At 42.3% G+C, this 24,640-nt stretch overlaps 1 protein-coding gene across 1 annotated transcript in view; it reads right to left on the bottom strand.

Moving 5' to 3' along the window:
- Positions 1-2,378: 2,378 nt before the first annotated feature.
- SH2D4A (SH2 domain containing 4A) overlaps positions 2,379-24,640 on the bottom strand; it is an 89,929-nt gene continuing 67,667 nt past the window's right edge. The window contains exons 8-10 of the mRNA XM_055286490.2: positions 24,251-24,381; positions 4,659-4,882; positions 2,379-3,645 (exon numbers count right to left, since the gene is read on the bottom strand). Coding sequence (XP_055142465.2) covers positions 3,553-3,645; positions 4,659-4,882; positions 24,251-24,381 — 448 coding nt within the window. The 3' untranslated portion in view covers positions 2,379-3,552. The remainder of the gene's footprint in view (positions 3,646-4,658; positions 4,883-24,250; positions 24,382-24,640) is intronic.

A 24,640-nucleotide genomic window follows, 5' to 3' on the forward strand; every position in this document is an offset into this window, starting at 1 on the left:
ACTTTTGCTCTGTCGCCAGGCTGGAGTGCAGTGGTCTCGGCTCACTGCAACCTCCGACTCACTGCAACCTCTGACTCCCAAGCTATCTCCTGCCTCAGCCTCCTGAGTAGCTGGGATCACAGGCATGTGCCACCAAACCCAGCTAATTTTTGTATTTTTTTTTTTTAGTAGACATGGGGTTTCACCATGTTGGCCAGGATGGTCCCGATCTCCTGACCTCGTGATCCACCTGCCTTGGCCTCCCAAAGTGCTGGGATTACAGGCATGAGCCACCGTGCCCCGCCAGAAAACACTTTTTGAGACTGCCTAGCACTGCTGGTGACATTCAGGGCCAAGCCACCTTCCTTGTGCATCCTACTGTAGCAGGGTAGGGCAGGAGGTCAGAAGCAGGGTCCTTGCAAGTAACCTGATGGGTCTGTGAGCATCTGGCAATACGGTGGCAGCCAGAAAATCTTACATGACTATGGGAGGGAGATGCCAGAATTGTGGGAGGGAAGAATCTAGATGGGCAGGGAGTATTTGGCCACAGTCCCAGTGCATCAGGGTCTGCAGACCAGAGCCTCTAGGCTTGAGAACCAGGACAGTAACATGAAGGCAGCATTGCTAGACCCAGAAACCTTGCGCAGGCAGGTCAAGGAGCTGGGCTTGCGGATGCAACAGGAGGAGGAGACCAGGGTCAGAGTTTAGACATCTTCACCTTAGACCATAACTAACTCAGGGTAGATGTAGGCAGGACAGAGACCACAGCACAGCTCGGATGACAATTCAGGCCTCCTGAACCCCATTCAGTTGAATTCAGTTTCTGAAATCTGTAAACCATTCTCCTTCCCTAAGAATTTCAAGTATCATTTGTGCCATCATATCGTCCAACACTGGACAGTGTATTCCTCTATCAATCAGCAACCAACAGGATAAACTAGTCCGGAACCCACATCTGCTCCCCTTTGTAATATTGGGTTAATTTGGTTGGGCGACTTGTTTTCTAAATCTTCCTTTAATAGGATGTTGCTTTGTGTAGTTGTATCTGGATATGGCCACACTTATTTCCTACAAGATAAATGTAGGCACAGGGGGGTATTGGATTTTTTTTCCCCCGGACACGTAGTCTTGCTCTGTAGCCCAGACTGGACAGTGGCATGATCTTGGTTCACTGCAACTTTCGCCTCCCAGGTTCAAGCAATTCGCCTGCCTCAGCCTCCTGAGTAGCTGAGATTACAGGTGCATGCCACCGTCCCCGGCTAATTTTTGTATTTTAAGTAGAGACGGAGTTTCACCATGTTGGCCAGGCTGGTCTTGAACTCCTGACTTCATGATCCACCCACTTTGGCCTCCCAAAGTGCTGGGATTGCAGGCATGAGCCACTGCACCTGGCCAGTACTGGAATCTTAACGTCTTCCTTATTATTAGTGACAAGGGGGTACTTTCCATCATTCCAGTGAGAAGCACTGGAACCTTAAAATTTAAAAGAATTGCATGAAAATATAAAGATAACCCAGTTAAATCATATTTTTTTTGTTCAGAAGCAAAAACAGGCTCAGGGATAAAAAGTCCTGTCCAAGATTACAGAGAAAATGGTGGGAAGAAATGAGAAGTTTCTCGATAATGCTCTGATTGTTGAATCATAGGAACACAAGCAAAGAGAGAGATCCTTACAATAGTTTAATAATATAAACCACATGGAACATTTCAAGAAAGAGTTAAATAATGATCTATGTTTAAAAGCTATCTCGACCTGGCATAGTATCTCACATCTGTAATCCTAGCACTTTGGGAGGTTGAGGCAGGAGGATTGCTTGAGGCCAGGAGTTCGAGGCTGAAATGAGCTGTGATCGCACTACTGCCCTCCAGCCAGGGTGTCAGAGCAACACCCTGTCTCTAAAAATGATAATCCTCATCATCTTTCTCATTAGAATACACATGCCAAGCATCCCCTTCTCTGGCTACATTTTACTCACTGACCAGTGAGTGCTGTGTGCAACCAACAAGCTCGTAACCACACTGCTGTATCATTCTGCTTTTATTAAAAGGCAATGTAAAAGAGTGTTGACCTACAGAGTCAGGCCAGAGGTACTAGCCGATCTCCAGTGGCTCAGAGCCACCTCAGTCCCTGCCTAGAGGCTGTTCCCCCGACTGGGACTGGACCAAGGTGGGTGGGGGGTGCAGCAGGGCATAAGATTCCTAATAGGACAAATATGTGTCCCAGGGCTAAATGGAACTGGCTGGAATGTTTTTCTTACCTCCCATTTCTACTTCATTATGAAAATGGTGGACTGGGCAGCAATGAATGGGTCAATCTTGTGTGTCAGGTTATGTAATTACATAAACAACTGTATTAGCTTTCTGGGGCTATAGTAACAAATCAGCATGAACTAAGCAGCTTAAAACAACAGAAATTTATTCTTCCAGTTCTGGAGTCTGGAATTCCGAAGTCAGGGCCATGCTTCCTTCTAAGGCTTGTGGGGAACCTGTCCCATGCCTCTCTGCTGGCTTCTGCTGGTGGCCAGCGATTCCTGGTGTCCCTTCCCTTCTGGCTGCATCACTCCAACCTGCCTCTTGTTCTCTGGTCTTCTTCCCACTGCGTTTGTGTCTATTAGCAAAACTCTCTCTTCTCCTAAGGATGCAAGTCATTGGATTTAGGGCCTACCCTAATCCAGTGTGACCTCATCTTGACTATATCTGCGAAGACCCTATTTCCAAACAAGGTCACATTCACGGGGATAGGGGGTTAGACTTCACCATATATTTTGGGGGAACAGGATTATCCAAACAGCCTGCTTATTCTGTTCTTGTCTAAGCATTACCGATAAAAGAAAAATACATGAGCAGATGTTTTATCCTTTTGGTGTACTCTAGAGTATATCCAGGGGAGGCCAGGCCAGCCCTGGCCCCATTCTCCAGAACAAGGAAACAAACTCAGCGATGTTTGCTCACTTTCCTGCAGGTCCATCTGTATTTTTATGCATGTTAAGCCTTTCATCCTATGTTTTAAAACTTCTCATTCCATTTACATTCATGACTTCTCTTTTTCTGTCTCTCATATCCTAGTTCCAACACCTGGTTCCAACATGTACAATAAGTGAGGTGTGTTTGAAGCATCATCTCAGCCAGGAAAGGCTTTTGCTGCCATTCCAAAGCCAACATGAAACTTCATGTCAACAGGCCCCTGAAACCTCCTGAGATGATCCAGAGGGAGTGCAGGGGTCATATGATAGTTCATAAAGATACTCGTTTTCAAGTACACCTTAATTTCTAAAAGGTTTCCATTTCTTTGTTTGTTTTATTTTATGTACATCATTAAGGTCATACCCTTCGTGACAGGTACTTGCTGAAATTGAGACTCTTCTCCCTTTTGAGCAGAGGTCATTTTCTCTTGACATTGAATTCCAGTATTTGTGCAGAAGAGAGGTGTTAATGAGGACTCCATGGATACTTTCAGTTGATCAGTATTGGCTCTGCTGTAGGGTGATTTTGGCTTCACATATAAATGTTGCAGTGGCGTTTGTCCAGGGGAAAGCCCAGTGGGAGGCTGTAGGATGACCGTGATGGAGGCTGTCATTCAAACAGCTCCAGGTAGTCAGGCAGTTGGTCCTGCTGACCACAGGGATACAGGAGGAGCTCCTTCCCCAGGGAAGTGATGGGTTCCTCCTGTCAATCAGAAGGCACAGGGTCAGATAGTGTAAGTAGTAACCATGTGCTCTTCCTGCTTCCTCAGAGGACATCACTAGCTGCCTACCCATGATTTACACAAAGCTATTGTGGTTTATGATCATCTTAAAAGGCATTTATCTAAACGCGGCCAGGTACTGTCTTTCCCTCCAGGGCTTGAGTTCTAACTTAAGGCTGTTCTCATAGGTCAGGAGTCCCCAACCCCAGGGCCATGGACCAGTACCAGTCTGTGCCCTGTTAGATCTGGGCTGTATAGCAGGAGGTGAGCAGTGGAGTGAAGCTTCATCTGTATTTACGTCTGATCCCTGTCGTTCACATTATCGCCTGAGCTCTGCCTCCTGTCAGATCAGTGGCAGCATTAGATTCTCATAGGAACACAAACGTTATTGTGAACTGTGCATGCGAGGGATCTAGGTTGTGTGCTCCTTAGGAAAATCTAATGCCTGATGATCTGTCACTGTCCGCCATCACCTCCCGATGGGACTGTCTAGTTGCAGGAAAACAAGTTCGGGGCTCCCACTGATTCTACACTATGGTGAACTGTGTAATTATTTCATTATATATAACAATGTAATAATAGAAATAAAATGTGCAATAAATATAATGTGCTTAAATCATCCTGAAACCATCCCCCAACGAAGTCCATGGAGAAACTGTCATCCAGGAACCTGGTGTCACAAAGGTTGGGGATTGCTGTCATATGTGATCCATGTGGGTACAGCTTTTCTTTTTTCTTTCTTTTTTTTTTTAGCATTTCTTGTATTCTCTGCCCCAGTGGGGTTCCCTGAGTATTTAAGGAAGAACTAGGTTCTAAGATAAATGAAATGTGATTAACAATCCTGATTATCAGGAAGAATTGTCAAAGACAAGCCCCCACCCCTGCCCCCTCCCTGGTACTTGTCTCAGTCCTTTTCTTTGTAATTGTCATTCGTTGTTAGAGCTGCTACAGGACAGTGACTCAGAAGGCAAATTAAGTTTAAGCATTGCTTCACCTTGTGATAGTCCACCAAATCTGCCAAGGTGGCATGCTGCAGCTGGTCCACGCCCAGGAAGCTGTAGGCGTCTGCAGAGGCATCGATGAGGAAATGTTTACAGCCGTCCTCCGACAGATAGGACAGGGCATAGCCTTTGATCCTTTCACTGACTCGGATGAGAAAACTGCCGGGCATGCCTGTGCTCAGAAGAAGTTCATTTGCTTTCTTGAGTGTGAGAATTCCTGTGGCAAAGCAAAAAAAAAAAAAAGGCAGGTATTTCAGGCAAATCATTCCGGAAACTCCCCTCTGTTAAATCCAGCTTCATGGATAAAGAGTCAATGACACCTAAATAAGACACAATAAGAGCAATTTTAAGTCTCTTTTGGGCTTCTTAGGAATACGGAATATTCTTCTGGTATTTGCTAATTAGACATGAACAGGTTATAGAGGCAAACTGTATAAAAATCATGTATAGAGGTATACATGAGAGCTTAAATGTCAACCTTAAAAGAAGAAAATATTTCTGGGCCAGGCACAGTGGCTCACGCCTGTAATCCCAGCACTTTGGGAGGCCGAGGTGGGCAGATCACAAGGTCAGGAGATCGAGACAACCCTAATACAGTGAAACCCGTCTCTACTAAAAATACAAAAAATTAGCCGGGCACAGTAGCAGGCGCCTGTAGTCCCAGCTACTTGGGAGGCTGAGGCAGGAGAATGGCATGAACCCGGGAGGCAGAGCTTGCAGTGAGCCAAGATCGTACCACTGCACTCCCTCCAGCCTGGGCGACAGAGCAAGACTCTGTCTCAAAAAAAGAATTTATTTCTACTTATACACCCATTTAGAGCAACACACAGGTATTTGTTAGATGGTTTATGAGGGTCTAACCGAACACCTTGATGGTCATCCTAGGAATGTTAAATCTGGGAGGGGATTTAAAGATACTCTCCCTAGGCTACCTCAGTTTACCAACAAGGACTCAATGGCCTGGGGGGTGATTTGACTTGGTCTAGGACAGTGGTTCTCAACCAGGACAGTGTCCGAGAGACATCTTTTGTTGTCATGGATAGGGGATGTGGGTAGAGGCCAGGGATGTTGCTAAATAGCCTATGAGACACAGTACAGCCCCACACTGCAAAGAATTATCCAGCCCCACATAGAAGTAGTGTTGAAGTTGAGACTCCCTGGTGTGGGAGGCTCAGTAATTCAGTGACAGAGCCAAGTCAGACTCAGTTCTGTAAAGTACCTTAGACTGTAGCTATTGCTAAATGACACCACACTGGCATTTAAAGGAATAAAACTATATGTGTGTCTTTATATACATAAATGAAGTTATATATAGACATAGCTTAGATGCCTCATGAATTCACACTTACTCCAGACCAGCCTTTTCCCCAGTTAGTCCAAACTCATGAGGTCTGACTCATGTTCCAAATTTTTTATTCCCATCATAATTCGTCAATGCATAGATAATGCTGTAAGACTCATAGAGTGGAAATGCATCTTGGAAAGATGGGGAAATCAATGAATTATTCAGTGAGCTGAGGAGCAGCATTGTATGCATGCCCATTTTCATTTCAGCAAAGCTCTTGCCTTCTCTTGTTGGCTCCGTGTTGATACTCAGTACCTTATCATCAGGAAAACAAAACAATAACAGAACCACCTCAGGAAAAGGCAACAGGCTGCCATAGCCCTTTTGTCTTGTTAGTACAGTTAATTGAGAAGTGAACTCTCTCCAGAGTAAAAACCATTTCTATTCTCTTTTCTATAAACAGAGCTTGAATGACAGGAGGATTTTTAAAATTGCCTGTTTTCTCCTAGCCAAGATCATCCGACCAGCCCTTCTCCTGCTTCGTATTTAGGAGGACACAAAGCCCAGGTGTCCCACTGCAGAGTCCCAGTGTATGAAGGTCAGCCCAGTGTGAGACCTCCAGGTAAGAGCTAGGAGGGGGTGAAAAGGCCAGTCTCCCTGACTTGCAGATAGTCAATGTCCTTGAAACAGACCAGGGCCTTGCTCCTAGGGGCAGTGGCTCTATTACACTCATTCCCAGCAGATGAATGATGCACATGCATTGCATGTGTCATGTCCAGTCGCTTTTCCACCCCTTCCCTGCTGAGACAGACCCACAGGACACTGCAGGAACCATGGACACAGAGAGCCTCTTGGTTCAGATGCTCCACTATCCACATGAGGTACTCAAATCATGGCTAAGTTCCAACAGATATGGGCTACTCCTTCTGTTTGTCTATTTCCCCTTCCTAAGCATACCTGGTCCCACTGATAAATTACAAATGACAACCATACGTTGAAACAAGGCCCCAGGTACCAGCCCATGCGGGGACTGCACATGGCCAATCTCTAAAGACAGTGTATGAGACTGACTCCGAAACCCAGGGATGTTTTTCAATGACCCTGAAAAGTCCCCTTCACAAACAAGGAGCCACGACTGGAGGAGCAGCAGCATCCTGGAAAAAGATTTCTCCCTCCTCCTAGGCTGACGGCTCACTATGAAATTCCAGGCCGTTTCAACAGAAGGGGCAGATGTTATAATTTATGACATCTGGAAATTATCCAGATGAATGTGGATTCGTAAAATAAAAGCTATTCTGGAAATTTGTAACCAAAACTCGGCTAACTAAGGTCAAATTCCTTTTAAAATGAGGTCGTAGTTACTGTAACTGAAACTTTCCAAAAGCCCCTTAGCCTTATGCACAGATCTTGGTGCCATCTAATCTCATGGGACACCAGGACCCAGTCAAACGTGTTGGCAAAGCACAGGTCATAGTGGAGACTCCTTGTACACCATGGGACATGAGGGCAGGTTCCAAACGGAAGTAGCCTGGACACTAGGCTTTGAATGATCCAAGAGGTAGTTTGTCTTTGCTTTTTTTGCTAAGAGGATTACTATTCCTTATTAGCAAACTGGCTTGGTGCAGCTAAATACACAGGTCAATGTACAATTTGTCATGAATCTATCAAGGGCAGTGTGTGCATTTGGGTTGTCCTGGCTGTGATTACTGCCAAGCAGTGAGGTTCATCTGCTGGGATAGGGAATTCTTGAGCACAAAACCAAAATCCAATATTAGATATTGATTACTGAGGGCTCAATCAACGTTTTGTCTTTTTTTAAATAAATAGTCACTCAAGCTGCAGTGCAGTGGTGCAATCTTGGCGCACTGCAACTTCTGACTCTTGGGTTCAAGCGATTCTCATGCCTTAGCCTCCTGTGTAGCTGGGATTACAGGAGCCCACTACCATGCCCAGCTAATTTTTGTATTTTTAGCAGAGACAGCGTTTTACCATGTTGGCCAGGCAGGTCTCAAACTCCTGGCCTCAAATGATCTGCCCACCTCGGCCTCCCAAAGTTCTGGGATGATAGTGGGATGACAGGCATGAGCCACAGTACCCGGCCTGTCAACCTAATGGTACTTGTCCCCTGAATTGCCCTTTGCACAACTCTAAGAATTCTGATGCGGGGCTCTTCACCCCAGCCCCTGAAGGCTATGACACATTGGTGCTGCTTCCCTCTGCCCTGCCCTGTCCACACAGCTTAAAAAAACCAAACCTGATATCATAGGAGGATTTCTGTGCTAGAGAAAAGCACTATTTTTTTTGTTAGTTTTTTTAAGACAGGGTCTTACTCTGTTGCCCAAGCTGGAGCGATGTGGCACAATCTCGGCTCACTGCAGCCTCGACCTCCTGGGTAGCTGGGACTGCAGGCACATGCCACCATGCTCGGCCAATTTTTGTAGAGATGGGGTTTCACCATGTTGCCCAGGTTGGAATATTTTAGTCCATCAATTTAGTGAACCAGATTTTCACCCAGGCAACATTCTGTTGATTTTAGAGTTGAATCCAGGCCGGGACTGGCAGAACTGTGGCAGCCCACAAGAAAGCAGATGTCACTGCGTGAGGTCTGATAGGCAATGTCTGGCCCTGAAGAGCCTGGGGCAGAGCAGCAACTGAAACTCCTGAGAGCCTGCACCCTACACAACACCACCAGCACAGGGGTCCGTCGCAGCTGGAGGAGGTCCCACTCCTCTCTCTGTGTGATAATGAAAATATTGCCACATGTGCTACATAGGCCACAAGCCCTAATCACAATAGGGCTTGTGATTCATTTTGATGTGAAAAGCCACATGTGTTTAGGGGCTACCCTAACTGGACAGCATAGCTCTAAACCTCTCTAGAATGAACATTTTGCCCAAGAAAGGCCCCGGGGAAATATTTGTTTGCGTAGGAGACGGTAAACAGACCCAAGAGCCCAGAAGTAACTCAAACACCAGCAGGCTCCGGTTGGAAATCCAAGTGGCAGGGACTACCCCACAGGGCAGTTCAATGGTGTCTTTCTCTACAGCTTCCTCCTGGAAAACTCCTACTCACTCCACAAGATTCAACTCCAGAACACCAAGTATCCTGATCTTAGTCTAGGCAGTCAGTCCCAGTTTCTCCTAGACCTGCCGAGCACCTGCTCCCACCTCCATCTGAGCACCCACGTGGTCAATGCAGGGTGTCATCTGTACGTACCTCCATCTGTGTACTCAGCTAGTTTTCACCTCTATCCAAGAATTCTCCAAGAATTCACAGAACCTGCTGCCGTGACTGTCCTGCCCTACCCCACTTCCTTGTGAGCTCCTAGAGGCCAACTACTCCATCTTATTTATTTTTACACACTCAGCACCTGCCACTTAGAAGATGACCAAAAAAGAGTTTAATGAATGCTTGTGTCTTATAATCAAGTCAGAAACTTCCTTCTGTGGGACACTTCCGTGCAGCCACTGCCTCTAATCTAAGAATTGTGATCATAGGGACAAGAGATGCATTTCATCTTTCTTTGAAGTGCCACGAGGTCTAACATTATTTGGGTATATCTGTACAACTTCCTGTGTCTGGAAAATATGTGTTTAAAAATCAGATGAAAGCCAAATAAAGTTTGTATCACCTCCTTTCATCCACACAGCAACCCTACATAGACATATTGTTATTATCCTCAAATAATGGATGAGAAAACTTGCAAACCCTGTTTAAGGTCATTCGGGTAGGTCAGGAGAAGCACTGGGATTGGACCCAGGCTGGCTGACCTCAGAGCCCATGTTCTCACCCGTTCTCTCAGACAGAACACCTGCTTTGCACTGGTGTACCACACTGTTCAATGTGCTTCCACTGCATTTTAGAGTTGTTTCCTCTAAAAAGTAGAGCTTTTATTATCATCATCTCTATTTTATAGATGAAGAAACTAATGCAGTATTAGCGAATGACACTTCCAGGGCTCTTGTCTCCTATTCTAGGGTTGTGCTTTTTAACCCACTAGGCTCATGGAATTTTCCTGGAATGAGCCGAAAATAAAATGAGTCTTTATTTCACAAAGGGGTGTTCATTTCTCACCTTGGCAACTTAAAGAAGATGCATTTTTCATTGGTTACATATGTGTAGTATGCCTTGATGTGGGGACAGTGCACCGTTGACTCTTCCAACCTCTGAGCTTAGCACTCATGCTGCTGAGGACTGAGAAGCTCCTTAATGGGTCAAGGATCAGAACTATTAGCGTTATTCATCCTCACTTCATTATCTTAACTGGCTAACACTTATTAACAAGGGCTTATTATGTGCTACACAGTTCTTTACAAATATTAACAAATTACATGCACATATTGAGGCAAGAACAACCCTAATGATCTGCATTATACAGATCAGGGACAGAAGGAAAGAGTCATGTGGCTGCCTAAGGCCACACAGCTACTTAATGGGGGGACTCAGATATGAAGCCAGGCACTGTGGCCCCAGGGGCATGCTCTTAACCACTACTTACTTACTTTCCCTTGGCATAAAGAAGTCAGCCATCATCATCTGGCTGTGTCACAAGAAACTGTCCAGAAAGCGTGTGATGCTACAAAAATAAAAAAGCATGTGATGGCCATGGCCAGGTGCCCTGTCTCATGCCCATAATCCCAGCACTTTGGGAGGCTGAGGTGGGAGGATCGCTTGAGACCAGGAGTTTGAGACTAGCCTGGGCAACATGGCAAGACCCCATCTCTACGAAGAAGAACAAAAACATATGAGCTGGGTGTGGTGGTATACACGTGCATTCCCAGCTGCTCAGGGGCCTGAGGTGGGAGAATCACCCTAGCCCAGACAGTCAAGGCTGCAGTGAGTTGTGACCATGCCACTGCACTCCAACCTGAGTGACAGAGCAAGACCCTGTTTATTTTTTTAAAAAAAGCATGTGATGACAAAAGTTTGATGACAAATACATGGCTTTCAAAATACTAAAACAGTAGAATCCCTTTTCTATTCAAAATTCCTAGCGAAACCCCCAAGGCAGAATCTCTCTTCTTAGGTTCTCACACACCCACTGTACCTGCCCCTTGCTTCTGAGGCCCCTCTAGGCAACCTCAGGACTCCAAGGGCAGGACAGGGAACTACAAGGGTCCAGTCCTGGGCATGTGTAGTGGGAAGCCTGGGGCTCCCGGGCACAGCCACTGCCATCCTGTGATAGTGTTAGGATGAGGACTCAAGTGCATCATCTGCAAAAACCCAAGTAAGAGCTTGGGGCTAATGGCCTATTCCCCACATTACTAGCAAACATAGTGACATTTTTGGAGGAAGCCTGCTGCATTGAGTAATTTATGAGAAAAGGCAGGTTCTTCCAGGAAAAAGCCAGCATTGCATAGAATGTTCTGTAGAAAAGCTAGTTCTTCCCAAATCCGAATTAATGTGTGTAGTTTTAGCCTCTTTGTGTCATCTTCTCCAGCTGCTTTACAATCTGAACAAATACTAAGCAATTTTATTGGGGGACCATGGAGAATAATTTGGACAAAACGTGCTTTGCTTTAATGACATTAATGTAGGTGAAGCTTTCATGCTAAAAGGAGCCCTGCCTGGGAATGGACTTCCGGCTGTCCTTCTCTGCCACACACCAGCAGTGATATATTATTGTTGCTGGCCACAGCCTATCCACTCCATAAAATGTGTGAGTCATCCGTGTAAATGAGGCAGGATATATATGTCATCTGAGGTTTAAGAACAAAAAGGCTTTGAGAAATCACATAAATAACTACTCTGTGCTCGGTGAAGACAGAAGCTTGAAAATCCCTTTGTGACAAGTGGGCAGAATATTGATGGCCCCACAATTAAGAAATCTCCATTCAGGCCGGGCGCGGTGGCTCACGCTTGTAATCCCAGCACTTTGGGAGGCCGAGGCGGGCAGATCACGAGGTCAGGAGATCGAGACCACGGTGAAACCCCGTCTCTACTAAAAATACAAAAAATTAGCCGGGCGTGGTGGCGGGCGCCTGTAGTCCCAGCTACTCGGAGAGGCTGAGGCAGGAGAATGGCGTGAACCCGGGAGGCGGAGCTTGCAGTGAGCCGAGACTGCGCCACTGCACTCCAGCCTGGGCGACAGGGCAAGACTCCGTCTCAAAAAAAAAAAAAAAAAAAAAAAAGAAATCTCCATTCTTCAGCAAAATAGTAGAAGGACAGTTGATCACTTAGGGGCAGTGACTCAGGTCTGCTAAGATCTTAGACTGAAAAATTTTGGGAAGCCTCCATGAGCCCTTCTTAATGCAACCTATTCAGTGACGTATGCACTGTTGGGGGTGGTATCTGGTCCCTGTTTTGAAGGAGCTATGTGTGACAAACTGTCAGGAGTAGAGGAAGGGAAGTTGGGAGGAGTGGGACACACGATTCTACCTTAACAACCATCTCTAGGGAACAACAATTACAGAAAATACTTCCAAGAGGTTCAGAGTGACCCTCTGAAGAGTGAGTAGGATGTATCGAAAAATGGAAGAAATCAAAATAGCTCAACTGTGGCCGAGTGTGGTGGCTCAGGCCTGTAATCCCAGCACTTTGGGAGGCCAAGATGGGTGGATCACTTGAAGTGAGAAGTTCGAGACCAGACTGGTCAACATGGTCGCTACTAAAAATACAAAACTTAGCCAGGGTGTGGTGGCACATGCCTTGTAATTCCAACTACTCGGGAGGCAGAGGCAGGAGAATCGTTTGAACCTGGGAGGTAGAGGCTACAGTGAGCTGAGATCGTATCACTGCACTCTAGCCTGCGTAGCATAGCAAGACTCTGTGTCAAAAAAAAAAAAAAAAAAAGCTGAAGTGTGAACTATATTGCTACCCCACCAAAGTAAAAAGGATCTCCTTGCTAAGTACATTAAAATATAAAATACTGGGACCAAAGCACGAGGAGGGCAGGTTCAGTTGTATGCCATGACAGCAAAAGACAGCCACAAGAAACAAATCAAGATGGAAAGATTTCATCAACAGTCTAATTACATCCACATTTGAGTAAGAGTGTTTATTAAATTTCAGAGGAATAATGATCAACTATTGATACATAAAGCAAATATGTGAATTTTTGTTTAAATCATAAACTTGTTTATACACAGATTGCTTTTTACCCATCTTCCCACTCCCAGTCCCTGCCAGTTTCTAAGCTCCAATATATTGCTGTATTTTTAGCAGAAGTAGGAAAATGTTGATAGAATGAAGAAATGAACCTGTGGGTTTCTGGACAGAACTTCAGATGTCAATTTTATTTATTCTGTGGCCCTGCCTTGGGGAACTTTAAAAGCATGTGAGTGGGTAAAATGAATTATGTATCTACACACTTTGGAGACTCATAATCTGAAGTCAGAATAACTGGGATGACTCTTCAGTCAGCAGGATGTTAAATTTGGCCAGAAGGACTTTCCAACATTACTTACTTAGTTTACAAATATTACAAAGACTGTAAGGTCTTTCTTAAAGAATGTTGGAATCTGGCTATCAGATGCAAGAATAAAATGAATAAAACAAGGATTGCATTTGAAGATCAAGACAGTCCAGAACTGAAAAAATGGGAATTCAAGGACAATGGAATAAGAAGAAATAAAGGGTGACAAAATCAGGCAGACTTAAGCAATTACAATATTTAGAAGATCATAAATGTAGAAAATGGGAGCTATTACTTTAGCAATGCTAAGACTCACCCCTGTCTCCTTGCACCGTCCCTCCCAAACCCAAGCTCAACCTTAACCTGCAATGTCCCGGCAAACTTACCCAAAAAACTTCATTCTCTGTTGGTGAGGGTGTTGACCCTCTGTCCTTCCAAATTACTGTTGCCTTCTGAGGTGACCTCCTAGCTTTTAAAGACAGGCCCTAAATAAACACTTGTAGAAATAGCATGGGGCAGTTTTTGCAGTAATTACAATCTATTTTATTGAAGTGCTGCTTCCTTACACTGTTACTCAAAATGATATGAAAAGAAAGGGGAAGAGGAAAGATGAACTTAAACTGCACAAATCTGATAAACCAAAATAGCAAACACCACCTATTAGGTACTATTCCAAGCACTTTACATATTATTAGCTGATTTACTTTATAAAAACAACCCTATGACATAGATGTATTAGTATTATTCTCATTTTACAGAGAAGAAAACCCAACTCAAACGTAGGTAATCTAGTCATTACATTTTAAAAATCCCTCTCCCTAAATTTTTTCCCCCTTTTGGGAGCCAGACATTAAAGACTAGGACATTAAAAAATAATTGCATATATGGGGAAAATTATGACTATTCATGGCCATGTAAAGATACAGGCTCAAAAAGGAGCTGTGAAGACCGTAAGTTTATACCTCAGGCTGATCCTTGACATAGAGAAAGCCTATGACAATAAAAAAAAAAAAAAAAAAAAAAAGTAAACCTTTGGGAAGAGGAAGAATCAGATTCCCAGAGTTACCACATTATTACATTCAAACACCCAATTTTCAGCAAAAAATCACAATGCATGAAAATAAAAAGGAAAATATGGCCCATTCAAAGGAAAACAAATCAGAAACTGTCCCTGAAAAAGACCTGTCGACAGAGCTACTCAAAGACTTTACGTATGCACAAAATGTAAATATAAAAAAACCTAAAAAAAAAAAAAAGAGCTGAAAGTATAACTAAAATGAAAAATTCACTAGAGGAATTAACAGGCAGATTTAAGCAGGGAGAAGAAAGAATCACTGAACTTGAAGATAGGACAGTGGATGTTCCTGAGTTTGAGGAACAGAAAGAATAAAGTGAAGAAAAGTGAACATAGCCTAAGGGACCTATGGAATGGCATCAAGTGACCCAATATATGTTTTGTGGAACTATCAGAAGAAGAAGAAGAAAGGGGCAGAGAGAGTATTTGAAGAAATAATGAAAACTTCCTAAATTTGACAAAAGACATTATACAAACATCCAAGAAATTCAATGAAATCCAAGTGAGATGAACTTAAAGAGACCCACACTGACACATAGTACAATCAAACTGTCAAAAGACAAAGATCGGCCAGGCATGGTAGCACATGCCTGTAGTCCCAACTACTTGACAGGGCTGAGGTGGGAGGATTGCTTGAACCCGGGAGGTCGAGGCTGTAGTGAGTCAAGATCATGCCACTGTACTCCAGCCAGGGTGACAGAGTGAGACCCTGTCTCAAAAAAAAAAAAAAAAAGAATCTTCAAAGCAGCAACAGAGAAAAGAGAGAAGCAACTCATCACATACAAGGGATGGTCAATAAGATTATCCCCAGATTTCTAATCAGTAATTTTGGAGGACAGACAGCAGTGGGCCAGTAAAGATGCTCCACAACTTATCTTATGATGGCGTTACAACCTAGCATAAGTTGGGAATATTATCAGTCAAAAATGCACTTAATACACCTAACTTACTGAAACTCATAACTTAGCCTAGCCTACCTTAAACATGGTCAGAATATTTACATTACTGTACAGTTTGGCAAAATCATCTAACACAAAGACTATACGTGTTAAATATCCCATGTAATTTATTGAATATTGTACTGAAAGTGAAAAACAGAATGGTTGAACAGGTACTCGAAGTATGGTTTTTATGGAACATGTATGACATTCACACCATTGTAAGGTAGAAAAATTGTAAATCAAAGTATTGTAAATTGAGGACTATCTGCATATTCAAAATACTAAAAGAAAAAACTGTCAATCAAGAATCCTACTGATTCTTGATTCTTTTGGCCAATCCTGGCAAAAGTGTCCTTTAAAAGTGAGAGACAAATTAAGACATTCCCGGGTAAACAAAAGCTAAGGAAGTTTGTTACCACTAAACCTGCCATGAAAGAAATGTCCAAGGATGGTGATGCTACATGGTGAAATGAAAGGATGCAGACAGTAACTCAAAGCCAAATAAAGAAACAAGTAACTCAATAAAGGTAAATTATAAAAGCATAGGCAATTATAAAAGCTAGTATTATAGTAACATGGTTACTATCAAAATTAATCCAGCATCATGTCAACAGGATTATACACCATACCAAGTAGGATTTATTCCTGGAATGCAAGATGGTACAATATATGAAAATCAATCAATGTAACACACCGTATTAACAGGATAAATGAAAAAAAAAATACATGCTCATCTCAATTAATGCAGAAAAAGCATCTGACAACATGCAATACCCTATCATGATAAAAACTCAACAAACTAGGAAGAGAAGGAAACTCCCTCAACATAGTAAAGGCCACGTTTGAAAAACCCACAGCAAACATCATAGTTATGTTGAATGACCTTTCTTCTAACATCAGGAATAAGGCAGGGATGCCCACTTTTGCCATTTCTATTCAACTATTCCTGGAAGTTGTAGTTACAGCAGTTAGATAAAATAAAAGGTATCCAAATTAGAAAAGAAGTAAAATTATCTCTGTTGTAAGATGATACAATCATCTATGTAGAAAACCAGAAAGATTCCACAAAAAAACTGTTAAAACTAATAAATGAATTAAGCAAAGTGGCAGGATACACAGTCAACACACAAAAATCAGTTGCATTTCTATGCACTAACAATGAACACTCTGAGAAGGAAATTACAAATCAAATTCCATTTACACTATCATCAAAAAGAATACTTAGAAATTAACCAAGGAATTGAAAGACTTATACAATAAAAACTATAAAACATTGATGACTGGACACAGTGGCTCAGGCTTGTAATCCCAGAACTTTGGGAGGCTGAAAGAGGTGGATCACTTGATGTTGGGAGTTCAAGACCAGCCTGGCCAACATAGTGAAACCCTGTCTCTACTAAAAATATAAAAATTAGCCAGGCATGGTGGTGGTTGCCTTTAATTCCAGCTACTCGGGATGCTGAGATGAGAGAATTGCTCGAACCTGAGGGGTGGAGGTTGCAGTGAGCAGAGATCATACCACTGCACTTCAGCATTCCAGCCTAGGCAACAGAGCAAGATTCTGTCCAAAAAAAAAAAAACCAACTACAAAACATTGCTGAGATGAAGAAGACATAAGTAAATAAAAACACATCCCATGTTCCTGGATTAGAAGACTTAAGATAACAGTACTATTCAAAATGATATACAGATTCAATGTAATCCCTACCAAAATCCCAACATCTTTTGTAGAAATAGAAAAAGCCATCCAAAAATTCATATGGAATCTTGAGACCCCAAATAATCAAAACAATCCTGAAAAAGAAGAAAAAGCAGGAAGACGTCACACATACTCATTTCAAAACTTACTACAATGCTACAGTAATCAAAACAGTGTGGTACTGGCATATATACAGACTTACAGACCAATAGATTATAATAAAAAACTCAGAAATAAAAATGCATAGATGTGGTCAAATGATTTTTGACAAAGGTGCCAACACCATTCAATAGGGAAAGGGCAGTCATTTCAACAAATGGTGCTGGTAAAATTGGATAACCACATGTGAAAGAATGAAGTTGGACCCATATCTAACAGCATATATAAAAATTAACTCAAAAGGGATCAAAGACTTAAATGTAACACCTAAAACTGGAACACTTTTAGAAGAAAACAGAGGGCCAAACCTTCACAACATTGGATTTGGCAGTGATTTCTTAGATATGACACCAAAGGCACCAACAACACAAGGAAAAAATAGGCAAATCAAATTTCATAAAAATTAAAGCATTTTATACATCAAAAGACATTCTCAACAGAGTAAAAAGGCAACTCATATAACAGGCGAAAATATTTTTAAATTAGATATCTAATATTGATACCCAGAATATACTGTATAGAAAACTCTTACAATTCAACAAGAACCCAATCCAAAACTGGGCAAAGAGTTCAAGCAAACATTTGTCAAGGAAGATATACAAATGGCCAATAAGCAAATGAAAAGGTGCTTAACATTACTAGTCATTAGGGAAATGCAAATCAAAACCATAATGACATATGACCTCACACCCGCTAGGATGGTTGCTATGAGAGAGAGAGAAAAAAGGAAAACAGGCACAGTGACTCATGCCTGTAATCTCAGTTCTTTGGGAGGCTGAGGAGGGAGGATTGCTTGAGGCCAGGAATTTGAGACCAGCCTGAGCAACATAGTGAGATCCTGTCTCTACAAAAATTAAAAAAATTAGCCAGTCATGGTACTGCATGCTTGTAGTTCCAGCTGCTCAGGAGGCTGAGGTGGGAAGATCACTTGAGCCTAGGAGTTCAAGACTGCAGTGAGCTCTAATTGTGCCACTGTGCTCCAGCGTAGGCAACAGAGCAAGACCCTGTCTCTTAAAAGAGAAAAAAGGAAAAAAAAATAACAAGTGCTGGCAAGGATGTGGAGAAATTGAAATTCTTGTGCACTGTTGGTGGGAAGGTAAAATAGTAAAGCATAGCCACTATGGAAAACAGTATGGCCAGTTTCTATAAAGTTAAACCATAGAATTACCCTATAATCCTGAAATTCCACCTCTGGGTAAATACCCAAAAGAACTGAAAGCAGAGTCTCGAAGAACTATTTGTACACCTGTGTTCTCAGCAGCACTATTCACAATACCCTGAAACATGGAAGCAACTCAAGAGTCCATCAACAGATAATGGGTAAGCAAACTGTGGTCCATCCATAGAATGGAGTATTATTCTGATTTGAAAAGGGAGGAAATTCTGACATGCACAACAACATGAAGAAATCTTGAGGACATGATACTAAATGAAATAAGCCAGTCACGGAAAGACAAATACTGTACAGTTCTACTTATATGACGTATTTACAATAGTCAGGTTCATAGAGAAAGCACCATGATAGTTGCCAGGGGCTGGGGGTTGGTGGTGAATGGAGCATTATTAAATGGGTAGTTTCAGTTTTACAAGGTGAAATAACTTCTGCAGATGGATGGTGGTAATAGCTGTACAATTTTTTTTTTTAAGGCAGGGTCTGTCACTGTCTTCCAAGCTGGAGTGCATGGCGTGATCTTGGCTCACTGCAACCTCTGTCTCCTAGACTTAAGCGATCCTCCTGCCTTAGCCTCCCAGGCAGCTGGGACTACAGGCATGTACCACCATGCCTGGCAAATTTTTTTTTTTTTTTTTTTTTTGGGGGAGAGATGGGGTGTTGCCATGTTTTTTTTGTAGAGATGGAATTTGCCATGTTTAAGTTGCTGGTCTCAAACTCCTGGGCTCAAAGGATCCGCCTTCCTTGGCCTCCCAAAGTGCTGGGATTATAGGTGGGAGCCACCACACATGACCAGTTGTACAGTATTATGGATGTATTTAACACTGAACAGTACACTTAAAAATGGTTGTCCCAGCCATTTGGCAGGCTGAGGTGGGTGGATCACCTGAGGTCAGGAGTTCAAGACCAGCCTGGCCAACATGATGAAACCCCATCTTTACTAAAAATACACAAATTAGCAGGGCTTGGTGGCAAGCGCCTGTAATCCCAGCTACTCAGGAGGCTGAGGCAGGAGAATTGCTGGAACCTGGGAGACAGAGGTTGTAGTATGCCAAGATTGTGCCACTGCACTCCAGCCTGGGCAACAAGAGCGAGGATCCATCTCAAAACAACAACAACAAAAACAACAAAGAACTGTGAAGGTGGTAAACTGTATATAGTGCATACTTTCACATAATAGAGTCTCCATGCCTGTTATATGCAAAAATAAAATATGGGTGGATTGTGCATGATACAACAAGCAAAAACCATAAAGGAAAAATAGCTAAATTTAACCTCATTGAAATGAAAAACTTATCTCCCTTAAAATGTGTCAACAGACTTAAAAGGCAAGTCACAAAGTAGGAGAATATATATGTAACCCATATAATTGACAAAGGATCAGTCTCCAGAATATGTAAAATCCTATAGGTCAATATAAAAAATCAATTCATTAGAAAAATGGTCAAAAGATCTCTATAATTACAGAAGGCCTACTCATCCAGCCAGTAATATATGAGCTCAGTCACTATAAATTAGTACAAATTAAAATAAGAAGATTCCACTGTGAGGAATGGAAAATGAGAATCTGGCAGTATCAAGAACTGGCAAGTACAGAGGGAAACAAATTCTCAAGTACAGCTGGTAGGAGTATATACTGGTATAATCAGTTTCGTGGGCATTTAGCAATATGTAGTGTAATTAAAGATGCACATATCCTACCTCCTAGGAATTCTGCTTCTAGATATATACTCTGAAGAAATGATCATATATGTTTACAGCGAGACATGTTCAAGGGGGTATACCACATCATTTTCTGTAAGAGCAAAAAAGTTATAGCAAATGTAGAAGAGATGAATAATGATATGTGTGTAATATATGTGTGTGTAGATATATATTTTTATATACATTATATATATATAAAATAAAACACTGCATGATAGGTAAAATGAATGAGCCTGTCTATATGTATAAGCAAGCACAAATCCCAGGAACAATGTTGGGAGAAAACAATACGTGTAACATGATCCCATTGAAATGTTAAACACAATACTGTATATTTTTATTACAATATATATGTTTACAGCATATAAAATATGGATGGAAATCACAGCTTCAGAAGAGCGGTGAAGGATACAAGGAAAGGAAATGGGATTAAAAAGAAAAGCAACAAAGGGGAACTTAACTCTATATGGCAGATTTTCTTTTTTGAGATTGAGTCTTACTCTGCTCCCAGGCTGCAGTACAGTGGCGCCATCTTGGCTCACTGCCAGCTCTGCCTCCTGCGTTCAAGCAATTCTTCTGCTTCAGCCTCCTAAGTAGCTGGAACTACAGGTGCCTGCCACTACATCCCGATCATGTTTGTATTTTTAATAGAGACGGGGTTTTGCCATGTTAGCCAGGCTGGTCTCGAACTCCTGACCTCAAGTGATCCGCCTGCCTCAGCCTCTCAAAAGCACTGGGATTACAGGTATGAGCCACCACGCCCGCCCTGGCAACTTTTATTTCTTAAGAAAAACAGATATGAAGTAAATATGGCTGTTAATATTCATTATACCTGGAGAACAGATACAACATTTGTTGTATCACTGCTGTTGTATTTTTCTTGGTACTTTGTGTTTAAAATATTCCATAAGAAAAATCATTTTTTAATGAAGGGAAAAAATTAAAATTTGTATGATCTTTTATGCCTGTGGTTTTGAGGATTTCTGAGATGATTTTGCCTGATTACATTCTGAGAACTTAAATCTAGCTTCATTAAGGAGAAAACTAACTAACTGCTCATCTGAATGTTGTCTATAGCAAGCAGACCAGCACAGTCTCACCAAGAAAGTTGCCTCCATCGTTAATTTTATGGGTCAACTTGACTGGGCCATGGTCCCAGATACTTGGTCAAAAATTATTCTGGATGTCTCTGAGAAGGATTTTTTGGATGAGATTTGTTTTATATTTTATTATTTTGAGACAGGGTAGCACTCTGTTGCCCAGGCCTGGAGTGCAATGGCACAATCTCAGCTCACTATAACCTGTGCCTCCTGGGTTCAAGCAATTCTCCTGCCTCAGCCTCCCGAGTAACTGGAATTACAAGTGTGCACCACCATGTCCAGCTAATTTTTGTATTTTTAGTAGAGATGGGGTTCTGCCCCATTGGTCAGGCTGGTCTCAAACTCCTGACCTCAAGTCATCCACCTGCCTTGGCCTCCCAAAGTGTTGTGATTATAGACATAAGCCACTGTGCCCAGCCTTGGATGAGATTTAAATGGGAGGACTTGGAGTAAAGCAGATTACCCTCCATAATGTGTGTGGGCTTCGTCCAGTCAGTTGAAGGCCTTACTACGTCAAAGGCTGACCTCCCCTGAGCAGGAAGGGATGCTGCCAGCAGGGGGCATTGGGATGGGAAAAGCCATTCCTTCCCGCATCTCCAGCCTTCCCTCCTACCCTGTCAGATTTGGGACTTACCAAGGGTCTGCAATCACGTGAGTCAATTCGTTAAGTCGTCAGCCAAAGGAAGGTGTGCAGGAAGGCCAACTGCAAGAACCCTAAGGTAGGGACAAGTGTGGTGTGTCTGAGGGACGGAAGGGAGGCCTGGAGAGGTGACCGAGGCAGGGACAGCGGCTTGAGATGGGTCTGGAGCAATAGACGGGGCAGATCAAGTAGGCATTGTGGCTCACAGGGAGGAGTTTGGAACTTTTTCATTGTAAATCTTCAACTTACAATTGTATAAATTTATGGGATACCAAGTGATGTTATGATATATGAACCCAATGTGGAATAATTAAACTAACACATCTATCACCTGAAATACTTAGTGTTTTTCTGGTGAGAACATTAGAAATTTACTCTTTTGGCACTTTTGAAACATACAATACTCTATTAACTACATTTATCACGCTGTGAAACAGAACACTCTGTTCTCTTCTCTGCTTCCCTAACCCTCCCCATCCCCTATGTCCCTTCTCTCCATTGATAGCTCAGCCACTTTCCTCCCAGCCACAAAAGCCAGAAATCCACCAGTCTTCAATCCCTTTGTCCTCTCCTACCCACTCCCATCCTTACCTTAACCTTAATTGAGAGAAAAAGATGAAAGCATAAAATTTTGTGGAGTGAAAAATTAGGCAAACAAAATACCATCTTATGAAGGGAAATTCATGGTGGATGTGACAAAGAAAAGATGATAAACCTATAAAGGGCTACCATCCTAATATTTCAGAACAGGCTTCCCGGTGATAAACAATTCTATTTCAAAGAGATAAGATGTAATGCATATTCTCTTTACATGAAAATGTGAAACTGTATCTTCTTGAAACTGAAAATAAAGATGTATACCGACTATATGGCTATGTAATGGTTATTAATTATACAGTTTTATTTTGCTTATGAGTCTGAAAAATGTGTGTATAAGTGAAAATAAATCGATAATAATCACACCTGAATAAATTATTTTACGTAAAACTCAAGAGTCATATTTTTTAACCAAACCTCCAACTCGATTTTTTAGTCTCTGTCTTCCTAGCTTTCAGCTTTTCAAACAGAACTGCCTGTTAAAGTACCAGGGCTTTTAATAACAACCATCATTTTCCATTTCTTACTCCCTGCTGTTAAAAAAAACTACCATTATTATAATCAGAGATGACGGCATCTTCTGTCCAAAGACACAGAAACTACAAAATGGCTGATTTCCTCGGTGCTTATTTTAAAAAGCAAAGCAAGGCGTTATTAGACGGCTGAGACAGCCACGGCTAATGCATCATTGGCCCATGTTCTTTCAGTTCATCTTTGACGCCATCATCTCTCTCTCAATGTCTTAAAGCAGAAAGGAAGGAGGCTTGCAACCTCATCCTGGGAAGGAGAGGGGACTCCTCTGGGATGGACACTTAACAAAGTCTGAATCGCCAAAGAACACATACCTCCAAGAGAAGCCAGACAGTTCTTCTGTGACATTCTGACCACACAAGCAGCGTTTTAGGAGAAAGCCTGTCACAAATAGCTATTCCTTTTAGAAGAGTTTCCCATGATATGTGTTTGGGAGTTTCCTTTTTGTGGGCATATTTGTGTGTGAGATGATACTACTTGAAAGAAGGTACCTTAAACATAATGCAAACCAAGACATCCTTAGGACAAACATACTCTGGGAGGGGATTGTATTTTTGTTTTAAAGCACCTTTTGTTGTCCGTATAGCCGATTAGTCCAATTCAACCACGGACTTTATGGAAGTCAACTAAGGCAAGAAACCACTCACTTTTCTTGAGATCCAAGAAACAGAGGGGCCTGTGAAGTATCTGCAAGGTGGAAGAGGAGCTTGAATCAAGTTTCTTGGGTCAAATACAGAAAATGTTTCCTAGCTGTTATCTGCCTAGGATCCAACCACCTATGTTACACACTCAACTACATACTGGAAACAAGGAATCAAAACTACAGAAGTTTTCACTTACAGGACCACAAAGCTCAACTCCTTCATTTAACAGATGGGGAAAATGAGGCTTAAACTGATTTCCTACAGAAAAAAATAATGATTTGTTCAAGGTTGCTCAGCCAGTGTCCTGTCCAGCACATTCCCACACCCATAACTGTGTCTCCCTCGGTGAAAGGAAGACGTGGCCATTTGATGGAAGTCACAATCAAGTACCCTAGTGGTAAGTCACCAGGAATACCTCTTTTCCCTCCCATCTGATGCATTTTATTTGTGGTGAGAAATCTGCCCCACAGTGCATACAGCGCCCATGAATGCTGACTGCTTTCTAAACAGTCATGAGAATGCAGCTTACTGAGGCATCTTTGAAAAACTGCTTTGTGAAAATAATCTGAAAGACTCTTTTTGGGCAGCACCAGTAAATGGAAGCTTTTATTCTGCCTTCCTGGTAGATTAGCATAGCTTCATCCGCCCTAAGACGAAACACCATTAAGGAAACCTCTGCACTCACCATGGAACCAGGGGGCTATGGTGTCTGAGGTTTTCTGGTAGCCCGCTCGAAGTGGTAGCTGCTCCTCTTTAAACCACCGGATGATGTCCTCTTGGGCAGAGCTGGACACTGTCCTCGCCACTCCCTGATTTCTGTTATTTATAAAAGTTTTTCAGGTTAGATTTAACTAATTTGAAAATAATGCCCTCAAAAGTCATATATATATGTGTGTGTGTATATATATATACACACACACATATACATGCATATATATACATGCATGTCTGTAGACACCAGAGGTGCTTTATACATCCAAATATATATACATGCAAATATGTATACATATATATATATACACACGTGTGTGTGTGTGGAGAGAGAGAGAGAGAGAATGGGAGGGAGAGAGAATTA

This window comes from Symphalangus syndactylus, chromosome 1, assembly GCF_028878055.3.
Source record: "Symphalangus syndactylus isolate Jambi chromosome 1, NHGRI_mSymSyn1-v2.1_pri, whole genome shotgun sequence".
NCBI classification, from domain to species: Eukaryota; Metazoa; Chordata; class Mammalia; order Primates; family Hylobatidae; genus Symphalangus; species Symphalangus syndactylus.